General features: G+C 41.0%; 2 protein-coding genes across 13 annotated transcripts in view; one reads left to right on the forward strand and one right to left on the reverse strand.

The window, feature by feature from the left end:
- Positions 1-11,127, reverse strand: part of THRB (thyroid hormone receptor beta) — a 366,979-nt gene extending 355,852 nt beyond the window's left edge. For 4 of the 12 annotated variants that reach the window (XM_025376936.1, XM_025376933.1, XM_025376931.1 and 1 more), the window contains exon 1: positions 10,641-10,851. The gene's annotated coding sequence lies outside the window, so the exon portion shown is untranslated. Of the gene's footprint in view, positions 1-10,497; positions 10,852-10,978 lie in introns of those variants that run through there. The other 8 variants (XM_025376924.1, XM_025376927.1, XM_025376932.1 and 5 more) reach the window with 3 other exon arrangements.
- Positions 9,751-15,855, forward strand: LOC112619412. The gene is made up of 2 exons (XM_025377385.1): positions 9,751-10,341; positions 15,374-15,855. The coding sequence occupies exons 1-2, from the start codon at positions 9,751-9,753 to the stop codon at positions 15,407-15,409; spliced, it is 627 nt and encodes a 208-aa protein (XP_025233170.1). The 3' UTR covers positions 15,410-15,855.
- The last annotated feature ends 1,561 nt before the right edge of the window (positions 15,856-17,416 follow it).

Here is a 17,416-nt window from a genome sequence, read left to right on the forward strand (position 1 = left end):
TACAAGCGTAAAATACACACCAGATATCAAAAGCTTCTTAAAAGGTAAAATATATTCTTAATATTTTTAAATTGATTACATGTTAATAATAATCTAAATATATTAGGTAAAATAAAACATAGTATTGAACTTATACTATATTTTATTATATTTATATAGTATTATTTACTATATTATATAAATATAGTGATATACTATATAAATATAGTATAAAATATAGTATAAATAAATATAATATATATACTATATAAATATAGTATAAAATATAGTACAAATAAAATATAATATAAATATAGTATAAAAATTTTTTACTGTATTATATAAATATAGTATTAACCTTAGTGGTTGCTTTTTACTTATCTATAATGTGGCTACTAGAGGAATTTTAAACTACATATATGGCTCATGTTCTATTTCTATTAGACAGTGTTGGGCTACCAGGGGTTAATAAATTAGAGCTCATCGCCTGTTTTGTAAATAAAATTTTAATGGTAGACAGTCACACCATTTGTTCACATATTGTCTATGTCTGTTTTTATACTACAATGGCAGACTTGAGAGTTTCAACAGAGACTGTGTGTCCTGAAAAGCTTAAAATATTTATGATATAGCCTGTTATAGACAATGTTTGCCAACCCCTAGGCTAAAGATAACTTTGAGATTATCTAATATACCTACAAGCGTCATTTTATGACTAAAAATTAAAGCTCAGATAAGCCCAGAGACTTGTCCAAAATATTTTTATTCTTAATTAGGTGATATTTCCATAATGCCACCCATTCCTGCATTCCTCCATTCATTCATTCATTGTCTTCACCCATTTCTAATATTGATCATTAAAGAAATAAAATCCTCATCAGTTAGAAAATCACTTAACATTAAATACTGAAACACTTCACACTAAATAATGAATCTCAACACGACAACATCAACAACATTTCAATGTAGTCATATAGAAATACGTTTCTGTCAGAGGAGCTATAGGCATGTACATACAATGGCAGAGAAACCCTTGAAGTAATATTCAACTATGAATAGGCTGTGAGATGGTCTTTAAATTAAGCTTCACTTGAAAACATTTTAAAGAGAATCTATCATGTAATCTGCTTTCAAATTAAACTTGAAATTCCCCCAAATGTAGAGCTAGCTTGCTAAAAATATTCATTATTGGAATTAAATTAGAAAAATTTTGCCACATCTCGGAGAAAGTGAAATCTGTTCCCAAAGACATCACAGCAATATATAACTGCCTCGGCTCCAGCAGGCACCATCTCTCACTGGACTATTCTAAGAGTCTCTAACTGGGCTCATCACCTCCAGTCTCTCTCCCACTCAAGACCTATCCCAAAAAACTCTTTTAAAATAAAAATCTGATCTGCTGAACACTCTTCAGTCTCTTCAAGCTACCAAGACAAAGTCAGTCTTCCTTATTGTGTCCAGGAAAGTCCTCGCCATCTGGCTCCTGCCTGCTCCCATGGCCTCATTTATAGTCCTTTGCACGTGAGTCAGGCTGGGTTCCTTACAATTTTCCAAATGCTTCATACTTTTACTTTCACTTCATATACATATCGTATTTATTTCTGCCTAGAGTCATCCCGCCCCATGGGTTCCCACAATGTACATTATACTTAACTATGTCATTGGACTTATGAATATTTTAATTGCCTACTAAAGTATTAATGCTACCACTACTATAGATAGCTAATATTTAGAAATACTTGACTGTGAGTCAAGCGCTACATTATTTCATTTAATCTCCACATATTATAGATGAGGAAACTGAACACATGCAATGAAGCCAGGTGAAACCAGCATACAAATCCCCACATTTACCACTCCACGGCCCCAGTTCCGAACCTCTACACCAGTTGCTCTCAACAGGGGCAGTTTTGCCTCCCAGTAGATGTCTGACAATATCTGGAGACATTTTTGACGGTCACAACTGGAGGGTTGGGGGAGCTATTGGCATCTAGTGGGTAGAAGCCAGCAATGCTGCTCAACATCCTGTATTACATAGGACAGCCCTCCACAGCAACGGATTATCTGGCCCCAAATACCAAGAGGGCAGAGGAATTACCAGGTTCAAAATGTAAATAGTACCTCTGCTGAGGAACACTAGTCTACACTAAATCTCCTCCTGTAGATTGCCCCAGAAGACTCTGAGCATCTCATCCATATAACAAGGATTTTTAAATGCTCTCCCATTGTGTCTGGCACCTGGCAGATGTCCCATGCATTTGTGACCAGTGGACAGACTCCAGAAGAAAAAAATTACTTATTCTAAGGCTTGATTTTTGTGTCAACTTCAATAAAGACAAATCAAAACACATATTCTTAATCAATAATACATGAATGCATGTGCAGCACATTCTAGAGCATACCTTCACTTTAGCAATACCTTATGTTTATTAACCCATAGAATGTGAGATAGTTTAATATGCCAGAGGCCTAGGATTTTTTTTTCACAAGGCCTCAAGGAGGATGAGATGCTTTTCAAATCCCTTATAACTGATACATTACAGGACAAATTTATAGGTTTCATCTACATAGTCATAACTTAACTTGTTTCCAAAAATATTTTCTGTGTAAGGTTTCCTTGTTTTTTTTTTTTTTAAAAAGAAAAATAACACAAGACTAAACAACCTTATTCTATTCCCTGTTGTAGCTACAATTCAAATATAAATACTTTATTCTAGATCTCCAGATGTTGGAAGTATAGCAGAAGTGACAGTGAAGCCTAGGTAAAATTTTAAAAGTAAACAGAAATACAGCAGAAATAAACCATTCTCCAGCTTATATAAATTAATACACTTAAACAGCAGAAAGAAAGTCAAGGAAATATTATGATTATAATGTTTTCAAAGGTACAGAAATTTAGCAGGACTTTCACATTCTTGCAAAACACTTCAACAATAGGCAGTTTTAACCAGTGTTGTATACAAGTTGCTAGGGGTTTGTGTGTGTGTGTGTGTGTGTGTGAGAAAAAGCAAAAATGTTCCGCTGTGGTGTTAGATACTGCTCATTTATCACTTTTTATGAAATGCATTAAAAGGTTAAAACATATGAGCCTGATTTTTAAAAAGTGTGACATAGTGAACTGTTTCTCACAACCTATTGTGCTGAACTTTTGCCATTAAAGGTTTTAGACACACACATACACGCGTGCACACACACACAAACACAAAGGAAATAGTGATCAAATGAATTTTGCTACCTGCTCTCCCCTTTCTTGGACATTTATCATGCATGCTAGCATAAAAATAGGCTCTGGAAACTTTTACAACTTTTCAAACTCAAGATTTCCCAAACATAATTGAGCCTAGAGTAAAATAAACAAATACAGTAGTAAAAGAAGTAAAAAGTAATATAAGACCAGGATCTGCCAACATATTCAGAAGCAAGTAGAAGGGACTGAAAACAAGGACAGGGTTTGTGGCTTGGGACATCAGGGTGACTGTAGCATTTCTCACTGTGATTTAGAAGCTGAGCACGGGAATCACAGCAGAAGCCAGAGACAAGCAGTGCCTTTTCCACTGTATGTGAGAACATGACACACACTTGTCACAGAGACAGATTCTGCACGTATGGACATGCCAGTCGTTAAGACATTTATGCCTGTAAGACAGAAATGTGAAAAAAGATGACCAAGCCCAAGAAATGTTATGATTGTTATCATCAATCATTCTTTTCTGAGCACCTGCTTTGTGTAGACATTGATGAAATCAGAAAAAACAGAGTCCCAAGAGAAACAAATGGTAAAGGGAAAAAGCATATCTGAACCATCTTGAGAACCAACGAACAACATGTCACAAGAGTTAGAATACTCAACAGGTTCCTGAATGTCAGGATCATACATTATGCTGCTAACACCATGACTATCTTCTCAACCTTCCTCATCACAAACATTCCTGAGCCTCCAGAGGAGTCAAGTAAGTATATTCCCAAATAAAGAAGACGTGTCTGTTTTCAGTCTACATTCCTTTGTCCACACTTTTGTGTTGATAAACTTGTCACTCATGACTTTCTTATAAATGCCTAAATTCTTGATCACAGAAGAGAAGCCATGACTCCCTGAAGACCCTCTTTTGGAAGTAGGAAGTTGATTGAGCAACTCAGTCCAGACCAGTCCTTTCCTGATTATATGTACCTCATCTGCAGTCCACTCTTAGAACACAGACACACGTAGGTATTTAGGTGTTTGTGCATGTGTGCATATGATAAGGAATAAACTATAGACAGTATTTGTTAAAATAGGATTAGGAAAAATAAAAATTGGATAAAACATGCAGACCAGCAAGACAAACGTGAGCTGAGATATATAAACCACAAGCGTCTTCATTGTGACAAGCTAGACCATGAATTTGTCTTCTGTTTTTTTTTCTTTTATCTCTAAATCACGATTGTCCCAGAAGATGTGAAACAGATGTCAATGATTTGCACATTGTCCATTGTTCAGTAATTTTCAAATAACTAGAATAAAATAAGCTATTCAATACAATTCAATATTTCTCAACTGCTGAAAAAATACTTCAAGATCTTTCACTGTCTTACATGAAGGAGTAGAAACTGCAAAAATAGCTTTAATAGACAGCAGGCACTGTCTGACAAATAGCAAATAACTGTTTGCTTTTAGCACATAAACTGGTAAGATGATATCACAAAGGGTTTTCATTAAGTTCCTTTAAATTATTTTGCCATAAAAGATTTTTTAAATAAAAATACCGATCTTAGAATAATTTTAAACATATTGATGGATGTTGATCGATCAATAAAATCAACTGAATGATTTTAGTGGTGGCTCATGCTTGCAATCCCAGCACTTTGGGAGGCTGAGGTGGGCAGATCACGAGGTCAGGAGATTGAGACTATCCTGGCCAACACGGTGAAACCCTGTCCCTACTAAAGTTACAAAAATTAGCTGGGTGTGGTGGCATGTGCCTGTAATCCCGGCTACTCAGGAGGCTAAGGCACGAGAATCCCTTGAACCTAGGAGGTGGAGGTTGCAGTGAGCCTAGGTTGCGCCACTGTACTCCAGCCTGGAGACAGAGCAAGACTCTGTCGCAAAAAAAAAATAAGGAAAAAAAAAAGATTTAAACCACTATACCAATATCATTTAATTGCTGGTAATCACTGACCAGCAGACAGTACAAGATTATCACAGATTATCTTCTTGCAAAAGCCTCAAATGCAGGTATTCTGGGTTGCTACAGGTAGATCTGCCTTCTGTGCAAATTTAATGTGTCTGAGGCAAGGGAGATGAGCCCTATTATCAAGCACATCTACATCTATCAGAAACACCCTCCAGGGAGTATATCACTTTGTTAGGACTGACTGTCATGATGGAAAAGCTACAATACGGTTCTCAGGACAGTCAAGGTTCCTAGGTCCTAATTCCAGACTCCCCTGATTTGCTATTTGGAAAAGATCCTCAAGTTCACAGCAGAACTCAGTTTCTCAACTCAATAAAAAATAGCGCTGCACAAGAAGAGCTGCCAGTACATAAAGACTTCAATGCCCTTTGAAATTAGGACAGTAGGGACCAAACAACATTAGCATTGGGCATAGATCACTATTGTAGCTGTCAGTTGGCCAGGTTCCTGAGAGGAAGATATGGAAATATATGACTTGTGACTCAGTGATTTGGATACTCCCCCCACTTGTTTAAATGCCAAAATTGACTAACAAGTTTGGGAACTTAAATTGGAGAGTGAACATTTTAAATCAGAAACTCACCGGTCTAAATATATTCAACTTCCCTACTACTTGGATACAAGAGATTCTTGAGTGAATCTCACTGAAATTTACATTAATATACATGGGCTATAGAAATCACAATCTTCTTCTCAGATACAAAATAACCATTTTTAGGGGCCATATGAGAGACTCCAATAGGTATATCCATCTCATCACAATGGGGACAATTTCAGAATCCTTTTGTATGAATATGTTGTCTCATAGGTCACTGGGCTGCATGTTGAACTGAAAAATGGCTAGCAGGGCCAGGTACACAGTAGATACATAAATATTTGTAGACTGAATGAGGAATCAAATCAAAGAATCAAAATGACTTTAAATAAAGCAAGGAGTTAACTTGCCATCCATTGCTCAACCCGCTTTGACACTAGAACAAGCCCTCCAAGCAAAACAGACAGCTGTGATCTGGACATATGATGCAATGCAGGCAGCAAACGTTCACTCTGGACAAATCCATGTCCAAATATGACACTTAATACTAACCCAGAAGGGAAACAGAAGCACTGCCCTTTCTACCCTTCCATTCATTCTTCCGACAGTGTTTCACCTGTGCCCACGTACCAAGCTGTTTGCTAGGCTATGGGGAGTCAAAGATGAATAAACCCATGCATCGTGCCTCATCACAACTTAGAGGTGGGAACAGAAAAGAACACAAACAGCCCTGCAGGTGATAAGAGCTATATAGACTAAAGCCCAAAGCATCAGGGGCGACAAGTTCAGGGGTGTTTATGGCCATAGGGTCATTTTCAAGTACCACGTTGTCCTGTCCTCTCAAATTGCTCTAATCAAAAGTTGGCTGAGACACTGGATATTTGGGAAAATTAGCTTACAGAGTGTGGTAACCACTCATTCCTCTAGGTTTCCTGAGCTTTATTTCTGCATTGGGATTCGTCACCAGAATCTCCACTGACAGGCCATAGTAGCTCAGGCCCCCAACAACAAACGTTCTGGGTTACTTTTCATCATTATGTCTTCTGCATTTTTTTTTCCATTCCAGAGTTGGTAAAAGACAGGACCATATAAAGAACCTGACTTTATTTTATGTAGAATTGAATTTCAAGTATTATCCATGATATAATTCGATATTTCATGAGTATATACTAGTTGGCAAGCACCATGGCAAGCACTCTACATGTGTCATCCTTACAAGTTTAATGCATGCCACCTCCAGACCCCCTTTTCTCTGTTAACTTGGCTACTACTAAGAAGCTCAGAGCCAAATTAAATACTCTAAAGCAGTAAGCACTTAGGATTGTAGTTTAATTATCTTCCCTCCTCTACAAGATTATGATCTTTCTTCCCCTCCCATTCTTAACAGTCTTATTTTGTGAAATTGTTACTATGCATTTACTCAGACACACTTATGAACGTTGATACTTTAGACACAAAAACAAATCACCATAATCTTCAATTATAATTTCCTTTTGCTTTCAATTGGCAAGAGCTTCCGTGAATAACTAATTTGAAGATAACTCCTTTGATATTATGCTCTGGTCACTTGAAAACTCAGATAACGCAGTATTTCCCACGATCATTTGGTTCAGAATACTTTTATGAAGCGACAAAAGGGGCCAAAAAGAGGCTGACTTAACTAATAACATACGATAACTATCAGGTTATTTTCAAATCTATCACCAAGGCCTATTTATTTCTATCTTGTGTTGGATCCTGACCATTGCATTTTGCCCCCTCACCAACCACCATTTTTGCAGCCCAAATTGTACCAGCATGCACTGGTTGGTCCACTTGGGGCTGCCATTGTCAGAGACACTGCCAGGACCTGCTGAATGAGAGGACACTGCTATCACCCAGTGAAGTCTAGTCCCTGGAATTTCACTCTCAGCACTGGCAATGCTTCTGGAACTCATAAAGATTCTGCTGAAATTCAGGGAGTTGAAGGTCAATGTCTTCCAGGGATCAAGGTAACATGTCAGAAAAATTCTGCTGCTGAGGATTTCCATGTATTCAAGGCAAATGTCCTTAGGAGGAACTCACAGAAATAACTCTTTGCATTGTCACTACACAGAATGGAAGGCCAGCTTTTATTTCAAAAAGAAAGAGAGAGAGAAAAAAATAAAGAGTGAACCATAAAAGCATGGCATGTGTGCAACACACACATACACACACACACAAAATAGATCTTGGCATGCCCAACTGGCACCCACTTAGGATGCGTAGTCAGGCATTTTTGAGAGCATAATATTTGGGCACAATCATTAATTTATTCACCAAAGATTTATCCAGCACCTACTGCATGCCAAGTATTGTTCTAGATGCTGGAAAATAAGAGTGAGTGAGGCAGTCAAGAGTTCTGTGCTCATGGATTCTATATTCTAGGCAAGGAGACAGGTGATCAGCAAGCATCAATTGAAATGAACAACTGAAACTGCAAATGCAATCAAGGAAAGAAAAAGAAAAACAAAACAAACAAACAGAAAAACCAGTGTGATGGGTCTGAAAAGGAATGAGGGACCGCCTTTGCTCAAGTGGTCAGGGAAGGGCTTTCTAAGAAGGTGACACATAATCTTACACTAGAATGAGAAGACCGACTGAAGAAACCAATCACCTTTACTCTGATTTCCATCAAAAAGATGGGCTTACTAAAAAAAGAAACATGCAATACCATTTGTGGCTCCGCACAACTCATACTTTAAACAACAGCAAAAAAAAAAAAAAAAAAAAAAAAAGGAAAGGAAGGGAATCCACAACTTTCTGTGCTCTTAAGGCAATTTTAAGAAATCACCTTTCCCAAAGATAATGGATTAAAAAGAAGTTGTCTTAATTCATCTCTAATTATGGCAGAATTTACTATGAAGAAACTGAAATGAGAGACATGGAATATTCACTCCTCTTCGTAATGTCAGTTGCTTTATGTAACAATATTCCAATGTCAATAAAAGTATACCTTTGCATCACAATGCCAACAGGAATTATTCCACTTTAAGAAAACAGTTCTGCAGCTATACTCAGTATTATTTACATTCACCAGCTATAAAATAAACCCAAATTGTATTTACTAGCAGATGGTCTCATTTCCAATATATAATAAACCTCTGAGATTAGGTAAAAATAGATTCTATATTTCTTTAACATGCACAAATAATAAATGAACGTTCGCCAATGTCTTTGTATAAAATACTCCAAACAAATCACTTGGTACTGAATTTCTGCTTGTCTCAATTAAAACACTTAGCCACCTGGCATGAAACATCCTAAAAACATCAACTGCTTAAAATACTTTGCACTGAAACACGTTTTTCATTGTTTCCTAGCCTCTGACTGATTTCAGAATTAGAAAGAATTAAGCAGAAGTGAATTGGGGAGCAGGTCAGTCACTGAATACTCAGAATGAATCATGAACGCGTATACTAAAATGCAATTCTTATTTCTTTGCAGTGCAGTGCATGCTATACATTCTTACAATTTAAATAAGCATGCTAAACTAAGACCAAATAATGTGACGATTGCCCAACAGGTCTACATTACCTAATACATTTATCATTATGTAAACTGCTGTGCTTGATATTAATACACTGTGCAAGGAATGCTTAATTTCTTGAACTTCCAAACAGGTCTTTAAAACTGAATCTCACTTGTACCCAAGACCAATAACGTGCTGAGGAAGAACGTATTTCAAGTATATTTACTGATTACACAGTGTTTGAATCTTCAAAAATTCTAAATTTATGTGGAGAAAGGAGAACGGAGAATCTGTACTTGGCTGTTCAGGCAAACTCTTTCCTTTCTTTGCTTCACTTTATGAATTGTTATGCTTCTAGATCCTTCTTTTAAAATTTTCCATTTGGGGAAACTTGTACATTTAACCTTAAAAAAAACAAAACAAAACAAAAAAACCTCATCTCATTTCCTCCCTCCCCCTCCTTAAAATAAATAAGAAGGCTTAAGAATTAGCACTAATAATAATCCCACAATGGTCATTGGGAAATCCTCCCCCAAAGTGACAACTGCCGCTAAGAAGGGCAAAATCCACTAAGAATGAAAATTCCCGCAAATAAGTCCTTCTCTGAGGGGGTGGAGGTCACACAGCTGGCACAGCTGGTATCACAACCAACTCGAGGCGACCCAGAGGAAGATGCTGCGCCAAGAGAAGCAAAGCGAAGGAGCGCGACCCAGGAGGCTAGCGAAATCCCCGCCGAGTCCCCAGGAGGCGGAGAGAAGCCCAGTCGCCAGGCACCGGCCACAGCGCACGCCAACATTCAGGATAATTCTCCTTTCCAAGCCCCGGAGTTCCGGGGCAGGCGAAAAAGGGGGGATGGGAGACCCACAGTCCCTTTAACCCTCCCCCCCGGTCTGCCAACCTTTTCCGAACCCCCATGTCACACAACTTCCTCATCATGGAAACTTCCACTGGGTTCGGCGCTGAGGATGCCAAACTCCATTTCACAAGGAACATGTCAACAGCTGGGCTTGGGGTTTGAGGAACAGAGCCGCTGCGATTGGAACAGAGCCCGGCCACCCTGTTCCACCACTGTCCACGCCGTAGCTCCCAGCCTGCCGCCGCGCGGTGCCCGAACACGAGAGGGCACCTCCTCCCAGATCCGGGGCGCAGAAGCCCCGCGGAGGCAGGTAATCAGGCTGATGACACCCCCACCACCCACGCCCGGCCGCCCGCCCGCGCGCGCTCGGCTTAGCCGCCCGCACCCCTCCGGGTTCTTGCGACACTCCGTCACCATCCCGCCCACCCTGTGGACAGTTGGAACTGTCGCCCCCTCCTCCCCTCACCCCGCTGCCTCCGCGCGGTCCTCTAGCCAAATTACCAGTGCCCTGGAGCCGGTTGGGTTGAGCGCCCCTGCCCGGGGAAGGTAGCCTGCGGGCTCTTGCCCCGAGCCCGCGGAGCAGGAGGTCTCTTTTCCAAGCGCACTCACATTATTCATGCAAAGTTAATCCCCGCCGCGTCACGGCCGCCCGCCCGAGGATGTGCGCCTTCCTTGGCCAAGCCCCGCAGTCTCCACCCTCCTCCGCCCCCTCCTCCCGGCGGCGGGGTCCCGGGGAGCGCCGGCGACTGGGCGTCGCGCGAGTCCTGCAAAATGTCAACTCCTTGGGCGAAGAGAGGCGGCCGCAGCCAGGGCCGCGCCGCACCTCCCGGGTCCCTCCACTTTTATAGGCGTAGGAAGCGAGTGTGTCTGGGGCACCAGAGTCCCCGCCTCTCCGGGTCCCCCGCGTGCCCGGCCCGCCCCGGCCCGCTCCCCGGACGCTGTCTTACTCCGGGCCCGGGGCGCCTGCTCCGCGCCGCGTCTGCGAACCGGTGACCTGGTTTCCCCTGAAGCCCTCACGGCTGTCCGACTCGCGCGGCTGTGGCGGCGGCGGCCAAGAGCAGGCAAACCCGGCTCCGCCAGGGGCGCAGCGAGGAAATGGCCTCCTGGCCGCACACCCCGCCGCCGCCGCCGCCGCAGCCGCCACCGCCCCGGGCTGCCCAGCCGGTACCGACTGCCCCTGCCAGGCTCCGGGCCGGCGCTCCGACGCGCTCACAGCGCCCGGCTTGCCGACCCCGACCCCGGGCCCTACGCACTCGCTGTCCCCGGGCCGGCCGCCTCCGCACCTGCCTCCCCAGGTGTGGGCGCTCCCCCTCGTCCTAATCCTGGCCGTGCCCTCGCAGGGGTGGTGACCGTGCTGTGGGTTTGGTGGCTGCGCGTCCACCCAGCCGATTGCCTGCGCGCATAGGTGCGGGTTTGGGCGTCATTACTCTAGTTGGAGAAGAGGAAAGAATGGGGAACGAGTGACACCGGGACCGGAGGGCGAGTCTTCCAGGAGCACGCCCTGGCCTTCTTTGCCCGGCCCGACCGGCGAGACCCGTGCTGCCGCGCTCCTCCCTCCGCTCCCAAACCACTTGTGGCGCGTGTCGGGAGGACAGGGCGATCTGGCTCCTCCTGGGGCCTCCGCTGGTCCGGCCATCTGGCGGCTCTCTTACCACCACCGCCACCCCAAGAATGGAAGTTTGGGACATGCGTGGCTTGCCCTTAAGGAGGACACCCCCGCCCCCACCGCCATTATGCATATCATGGGAGAGGTGCGTACAGGGCTCAGACACTCCGCAGGTCCCAGAAGGGCTGCCCTATTAATTTGTCTTTGCCCTGGAAATGTACAGATAAAACCAAGAAGACAAAAATAATGTATACTTTTCAAGAGATCTTTCCCGGGCAAATATAGGTCTCTCAAATGCCCCAACCTTAAGTCCTGGCGACCAGGAAAAGACTTGCTTTCTGAGCTAGAAGGATACTTGGGAAATACCGAGTCCTCAGACAGCTAAAATGTAGTCAATAAGGAACTATAGTTGCAACAAAACTACTTTGACCACAGAGTACCATTAATTTCTTAGAGAAAATATTAAAATGATTCCGACATCATAATTTAATATTCACATCTATTCGTGTAACACGCAATGTTATAGAGTTATGACAATATGGATCCTCAGCGGCCTGACAATGTATAGGTTATTTATTGGAGGGTTCTCTAGATTTTCAGCCAGTGACATGTATGTTTTATTCTCGCTTCTGAGCGTGCCAGGGAAAGGGGGGAGAGGCCCCGGACCCCTGCCAACAGCATTATCAACCACCCCCCTGGATGAGCAGAGTTTCGCTGATGCACTTTTAAGAAAGTTGAGGCCCCAGAGACGCCATTTCCCTTTGGTCCTCGGTGAGAAATCCGTGCTTTCTTCTCTACTCTTAATAAGGCTGCACCATAGGACTTGCAGGCTTCTGTAGTTGGAGAGCTGTTCTCCTTTGCAGGGAAGTTCCTGGGCTTTGCTCCAAAGCTGCCCCGGAATGTTTTGGTTGGTTTGGAGAAAAGCTGTGGCGTCTACACCACTTGTTCCAAGCAGGCGGCCCCCTGGTGGCTAACTGTGGGGGAAAAAGCTGGCCACTGAGGAAGAAGTCTGGCGCAGGTAGGCCCCAACAGTTGACAGCCTAGTGTTCCGGTCTTCTTCACAGCGTGTGAACAACTTAGTATTACCGCGGGGTGAGGTGAAGCAAATCTTCCTTCAACACGGTGGATCATAGGCCTCGCGGCCTACTGGAACTTTTGATTTTTTTCTCTTCCCGAGTATAACTTGGAGCTAAATTCTTCAAGAAGGAGACATACAGAAGACAAAATGTAACAAAAACTGTTGCTTCTCTTTGTTCGAGGGCTTTGTCTTTCTGATCTCATTTTGCCTAGAAATTTCGGAAATAAAGAGCCAATTAAAGCATGAAATAAATAAAGGGTGTGGCATTATTCAAACAATTCATGAGACTATGGTGGTAACAATGTTATATAACAATGGGGGAGGGCAGTTTTACTGCAACCTAGTTGTATCATTAACATTCAACTACTAGTGTTCCATTTTGAACAGGACCTCCAGGAGCTGTCCTACAGGCTGCATGATGATGGTAAAGAAGGGTTACCAAGAGATCGTGGCATTTATTTTTCTGGTTTTACACAAGGTAGGACAATGGAGGAGAATGTCATGATGACTTGATTGAAGGAAGAACATTTATTCAAACTTGAGATTATGTGGTCATGTGTTCCAGCTGACCTGAGAGGGCACACCGAGGCTGTTTCCAGGACCCTTTCCCATATTTCACCATAGACATCCTCATTACCAGGATCTATACCTTTAAGCTGATGACTCAGTTCAAGAAAGCAATTCATTCATATATTTATTTATTTAGCAATAAATAAATAATTTTCTTACTGGGGTAAGAAAATGAATGAAACAGAACCTCACAGGGCTCGGATTGGGCAGAAGTGAGTGAGGCCAGTGGTACAAGTGCAGGATCTGAGCCTGTCTTTATTTAAAATTTTGATGTATTGTTCATCATGAATAATTGTTGCATTAATTTTGATTTTTAAAATAGTGCATTAAAATATTTCTCCTGATTTACTGAGACTTTTTTTTTCTTTTTGGCATCCCCTTAAATTTCACACCAGGGATGAGTGCCTCACTTTGCCTAAACCTAGTCCCTTCCCCGCAATGCCCTCAGTGTTACCAGAGTCTTTTCAGAGAAGCAAAGTTCAAGTCAGAATGTCCTAGATGTTAAAGATAATTAATATATAGTAAAGGACTTGGGATCAGAGAGTTAGAGATGTGGGCATGAGGGGAGGGAAAAATCAGGGAAGATTTCATGGGAAGTGGTGGTACTTGAACCAATTCATCAAAGATGGACCACATTTTGCCAGGGAGTATTGGGACTGGAACCCCTGGTATTGTTTTACTTATTTAGCTACTTCTCAAGCTGGCTGTGCAGCCACCTGACCTAGCCCTGGATATTCTGATTCTGTCTGTTCATTGTTAGTTCCTGGAACTTATTTTTGCTATAAGGGCCCCAGTGATTCTGGTCCATAGCAGCTGGGTAAGAACTCCAACCCTTCAGGAAAGACAGTTTCTGGGGGAAGATGATAGGGTCAAAATTATCCAATTCAAGTACACTCTAATTCACAGCACAAAACTAACTTTTTATTTCATATCTTGGTACGTGCCCATTTTTATCTACACTCTGCCTTTGGCTTACTGATGAATAAGGGAGACCGGAAAGGAAAAGGAACTATAGGTTGCCCTATGTTTCTCTTTCCTTCTATGTCATCATTTTCAAACTAAGTGGTTACAGAGAAGTATTAAATAACATAAGAAAAGACAGAGAAAGTTTCCTTGGTTGTTGCCTTCTTTTTGCGTTCAAATCAGGCTCTGGTTGGAATGGAAAGCATGGCAAACCCCATTTTGGGGCTGTCAGTGTCCTCACTTAGTCATGGATGTGACATGGTTACCTCATACTCAATTTGAGTTTTGCAGAACTCCCACACATTGTGTGCCCACAGGGATTCTGTGCTCCTGGGGCATCAAGAATGCTATGTGTGAGTTGAAAAGTAAAGAATGGCAGCAGCTATGCGTGTTATCTGTATTTCCTCTGTTCATGCACATGCTCCATTGTCCCATCAACCTTCACTTACAAAAGTTCAAAGATAAAATTATTAGGAATTTCAATATAGTGACAACAAAGCATTAAATGAAGTGCCAGGCCCCAAGCACCAAGCCCTTTCCAGCATAGGTTGTATGCAACTGCACAGACCACATGCCCATGAAGCTGGCCATGGGGAAAGAACTTGATCCTTTATTGTGGTAGAATCCTAGGGCATGTTGGAGGTGCAGTAGACATTCTGGCATGGTTGGTTATAGCAAGGAGTACATAACATAGCTAACATGTATTAAACATGTATTATGTTTCAGGTACCGTCCTAAATATTTCATATATCTTTTAAAGTTTGTCAGAGGACCCTGTGAAACAGTATTAGTATGTACTTCATTTTCCAGATGAGAAAACTTAGGAAGGATAAAACTTAGGAAGATCAAATAATCTGCTCAAGCTCAGGTCTGGGTACTGGGTGATAGAGGATATACTCTTAATCAGCTCATCATGCTACCTGTATGCGACACAAGGAGTTATAGAACAGGCACATGAGGCTGGAAAAGGTGAGCATGTTCTGGCAGTCATGAGACGTCTCTCTAGCCCTTCCCTTAAGGAACTACTGTGCACTGGGACAATCAGAAGAGCCCTAAAGAAAATATGTATGTCACTGGCTACAAAACTCCTTAATCACATTCTCTTACCTTGTTTTCTAACTAGAGGTAGAAGATTCTGAGGCCCTGGGTGGGAACTGGTAAGCCACAAGCTGGAAGAGTCTTTTATCACCATGTGGAGGGGAACTAGAGCACACAGGTTGAACTATTACTGAGATTAAGTGATCAGCTTCCTTTGTGTTAAGTCACTGAAAGGCAAGTGTTAATTTGTTGCATAATTGGTGCTCCCTTAACACACCTGTCAGCCAAGCCAAACTCTATCACAGCATAAATAATCTTTTCCTCAAATAAATACAGGTAAAAGAATAAAATACACCTAAGTGCATTAATATGAATATAGGTTCAAAGCAAAATGTTGGGCTAAAAAATGTTCAGAATGGTAATTTTTTAAGTTGATATGTAATTTATGTACAGTAAAATAGATAAAACCTAAATGTTCAGTTCAGTGAATTTTTACATGTTCATACCCCTGTATAATCATCTCCCAGAACAAGATAGAAAATACTTCATATAAATGGAATCATACAGTGTGTTTTCTCTTATGTCTGATTTCTATCACTCAATGTTTTTGAGGTAAATCCACATTATTGTGTGGATTAGAAAGTTGTTCTTTTAAAATTTCTGTTTGATATTACATTATATGAATACGCCACAACTCATTTATTCATTCTCCAATTGATGGACTTTTGGGTTATTTCCAATTTGGGACTATTATGAATGAATCAACTATCAACATTCTTGAACAATTATTTTTGTGGTACATGCACTCATATCTCCTGGGCATATGCATAGGAGTGAAATTGATTGTCATATATTTATCTGAGTTATTCTATTAAAGCTCTCTGAGGTACTAGCACAATTATGAACAACTAGAAAATGGTCAGTTACCACTTGCTGACTTCTGTTCATTCTTATAGTTTTCACAAATAAAATATTCAAACTTATGTGCAGTCTAACTTGATTGAGTAAATATTCTTCAGTATCACAAATAGAAAATCCTCAAAATGATCAATATTCAAAACTACTGTTGCCTTGTGTAGCAATTACAAGCTCTGCTTGCAGCTGCAAATCATTTTTATGAACTAAGCTATGTATTAAAGCCTATGTAAAAATGAAGATGCTGATAAATTAAAGTATACCAAGAAAAAGGTGAATGGTGGAAAGGAAGGTAAGAATACCAAAACATTTCTAAATTAAATCTTACTTTTCAGCTGTTTGAAAGATAGGTTTAAGACATGCTGAGTAATTGCTAATTGGACTGTAATAACCTATGTTCATTGTGAGCACACAAAAGTACAGTACATTGTTAAATTCTTTGTCAATCACAGAATAAATCTAGTGGTTCAAGACACAGCTTCCCAAAACATGCCAATTAAGTGTCCTTTCTTTTTGAGTTATGCTTATATGCATAAAAAATGGAAATGTAATTGTTAAAACTTTGGGGAAAATATCCTTTTTTAAAGGAAAGGAATGAGGTAAATCTTACTCATTTTCATAGAATAAACTTTAATATATCTAGATATAACAACACATATAATAAAATGCTATGATTATGGGCTATTTTCAGATCCTTAAAATCCCTGAATGAGTCATATCTGAAGTGGCAGTCATAACTTCAGATTTGCTTGCCGTTGTCAGTTATTTTAAATGAAATTCTCAATTTGAGGGCAAGATGGGTCTTACTGACATCTCCTATTTTCATATATTATAGCTTTCTTTCACAAATAAACTTGCCTTATCCTGTTTACAAAGTATTGCATAAAATGCTAGTCATAGCTCCTACAAACAAACTGTAGAACATATTTTGAACTTCTATAAATGATACATTTGAGGCAAACAAATCTACAGCTAGTACAAGAAAGGACTGAGTTTTCATTATGCAGATTTAGAACAAAACTCTGCACTGTAGTTCATACCAGATAATGAATAACAATAATTTGAGTTCCAAGTTTGTGTCCTTTCTAATCATGTGATTTGAGCATGTTACTTAGCCTCTGTAAGCCTCGGTTTCCACAACTGTAGAAATGAAGAAAACCATCATACCTACCTGATAGGGATGGCATGAGGAATCTGTGGGAATAGATGGATAAT

The sequence above is a fragment of the Theropithecus gelada genome, chromosome 2, assembly GCF_003255815.1.
Source record: "Theropithecus gelada isolate Dixy chromosome 2, Tgel_1.0, whole genome shotgun sequence".
Lineage (NCBI taxonomy): Eukaryota > Metazoa > Chordata > Mammalia > Primates > Cercopithecidae > Theropithecus > Theropithecus gelada.

Bases quoted from the DNA above. Each gene is read 5' to 3' on its own strand.
- LOC112619412 (XM_025377385.1), top strand. From the start codon at position 9,751: ATGAAAATTCCCGCAAATAAGTCCTTCTCTGAGGGGGTGGAGGTCACA. The intron at 10,342-15,373 runs GTAATCAGGCTG...TTCTAACTAGAG, and splicing joins CAGAAGCCCCGCGGAGGCAG to GTAGAAGATTCTGAGGCCCT.